The 2,500-nt window shown below is 49.3% G+C and overlaps 1 protein-coding gene across 8 annotated transcripts in view; it reads left to right on the top strand.

Annotated features, from left to right (window-relative positions):
• The window catches only part of dve (SATB1_N and homeodomain domain-containing protein dve), a 387,908-nt gene that overhangs the window by 319,353 nt on the left and 66,055 nt on the right, over window positions 1-2,500 (top strand). For all 8 annotated transcript variants that reach the window (XM_076174229.1, XM_076174226.1, XM_076174227.1 and 5 more), the window contains one exon: window positions 1,805-1,910. In XM_076174229.1, the coding sequence (XP_076030344.1) occupies window positions 1,805-1,910 (106 nt within the window). The remainder of the gene's footprint in view (window positions 1-1,804; window positions 1,911-2,500) is intronic.

The raw sequence follows: 2,500 nt of genomic DNA, 5'->3' as shown, positions 1-2,500 counted from the left end.
TGACAAGAAGGAAGACGTCTTGCCAAATGCCTGCCTGCCTGCATGCCTGCCTGCCAACACCCGCATATACATCTGCACCTACTGTTATCATCTACTTTTTTCTGTTTTGTCCTACTCTGTTTTTCTGTTATTTTCTGTACTCCCACCATTGACGAGGGACGTGAGTAAGTGAGGAGGAGGACGAGGACGACCTGCTCCTCTTGAATCCTCTTACCGGCTTGTCTCGATCGTAAATCGCGCCCAATTCATTAGTAAACACAGGGGATTTCCACTCTGAACCTCGATCTGACCACTTCTTCCCTCTCCTCTTTCCTCCCCCCACCCCTCACCCCCCGTCTCCCCCTTCCCGCCTGAATTAGCTCGAAAGAAGTAGAACGCAATTATTGTTCTTCGGATGCCTGAAACGCGACGCATTACCACGGATTTGCCTTCCGGGGAATGGCGCCCACACGCGGCGGGGCGGGGCGCGGCGTGGCGAGGCAGGGTGAGGCAAGACTCGGCGGGCAGACAAACAGACAGACAGCTAACCAGAATGACACATTCAAGAAGAAAGAAAAGGTCCACAACTACAGTAACCTAGCTTCTCGCCACTCAGATGGCGTTACTACTGCTCCTGCAAGTGCTTAGTTGCAGCCGAAGCCGTCACCTCTGTAGGTGCTCTTGGGCCGCCAAGCCACCTGGGAACGAACCAGAGTCTGCCTATCTTACCTGCCAGACTGAACCTGCCTGTCTGCATGCACCTGCTTGGCCCACAGACTCCGGGCAATGGGTACTGCTGTCCTGCCCAAGGCCCGCTCGCCGTCCTGGTTGCTGTTGCACGGTCTCACGCAAATTCCTTGTGATAGTGGTGGTGGTGGTGGTGGGTCATGTACGTACAAACTGAAGAATATCAGGAAATTATTTTTCATACAGACGCATTGCTTTGTGAAACAACACGAAAGAAGAAATATTCCAATCAGACAACATAAACGAATTTGAGGCCAAGTTTGTCCGCTGGGGGCACGTTGTCGAGACCCCACGCGCATCACTCTCACTCTACATATTGCAATCGGGTAAACTGGGTAAATTCATTCTTGTCTGGTATCACCATCTTGCGCACAACTGTTGAGTGGAAGACAAAGTCGAGGCGGCGATTACTAGACAAGGGAACAGCATCCTTAGCTTCGACGCCGCGCTCGGGGGTGGGTGAGTGGGGTAGGTATACATACATACACACACATGCACACACACACACACACACACACACACATACACACACACACATGTGTGTGTGTGTGTGTGTGTGTGTGTGTGTGTGTGTGTGTGTGTGTGTGTGTGTGTGTGTGTGTGTGTGTGTGTGTGTGCGTATGTGTGTGTATGTGTGTGTGTGTGTGCGTGTGCGTTTGCGTGTGTGCGAGCGCACGCTCCAATCAATCGGTCCTCTCATTCTGGGATCCGTTTCCTACTAACAAATCAAAAGCCAACACCGATGCCAACACCAAAACTAACACACACAAATACAAATATCAGTGACAGTAGTAACAACCACATCAGCAATACCAATAACAATAGCATGAAACAAGAAAAGCAGTAACAGTAACAATAAAAATAACAACATTAATGATTATACTAATGTTAAACAAAAAATAACCAATAAAAAAAGACGAAAAAAATAGTCTTGGCTACAACAAAATTAATCCTGCTTAATCATTGCTCCTGCGATCCTGCAAACAAGCAAGAAAAAAAAACAGCAGATAACTACTTCTCCTCCCTACCGTAAACTAACATGCTGTTTCTCATTTGCCTCTCCCCCGCCACCCTGCAGCTGCGCCAAGTCACGGACGGTCCGCGACATCAAGGACCGCCTCCTCCGGCTTCTCCTGTCGCAGTCCAACCACCTCCTGATGTCCGCCGGATGTCCTCTCGATGAGGTAAGTAAGGTAGGAACGCAAGGAAGGAGGGAAGGATGCAGTTAAGGAGGGAGGGAGGGAAGGGAATGATGACAGTGACGACGACGATGACGACGACGACGGTAAGGTATGCCGATGAACGCACCTCCATCAGCAGGTGGGTGATGAATTTGTTCCATTTTTTCTTCTTTTTCCAGGTTAATAAACGGGTTGAGTACTGTGCATCAGCTACGATTTAAGCCCAGCTTGCTCGTTCCTTCGATCATGATTCTGATTGGCGCCTTCGCTTTCTTCCAGCCCCCGCCCTTCTCCGCACAAATGCGCGCACACTCACACACAGTCTCTCTCTCGCTCTCTCGCTCTCTCTCTCTCTCTCTCTCTCTCTCTCTCTCTCTCTCTCTCTCTCTCTCTCTCTCTCTCTCTCTCTCTCTCTCTCTCTCTCTCTCTCTCTCTCTCTCTCTCTCTCTCTCTCTCTCCCTTTCACACGCACATACACACACATGCGTGCGCGCACACACACTACACTATGTAAAGGCTGATGTTGCTTAACTGAAATATGTAAGAAGTAAATTTTATGGGATTTCAATAAGACTGAAGAAATAGAGAAGAAA

Source organism: Oratosquilla oratoria, chromosome 35 (genome assembly GCF_046742065.1).
Source record: "Oratosquilla oratoria isolate Oo_2021 chromosome 35, ASM4674206v1, whole genome shotgun sequence".
Taxonomy (NCBI): domain Eukaryota; kingdom Metazoa; phylum Arthropoda; class Malacostraca; order Stomatopoda; family Squillidae; genus Oratosquilla; species Oratosquilla oratoria.
Note: the sequence above shows the minus strand (reverse complement) of the source record. Positions and strands in the feature narration are given on the sequence as shown.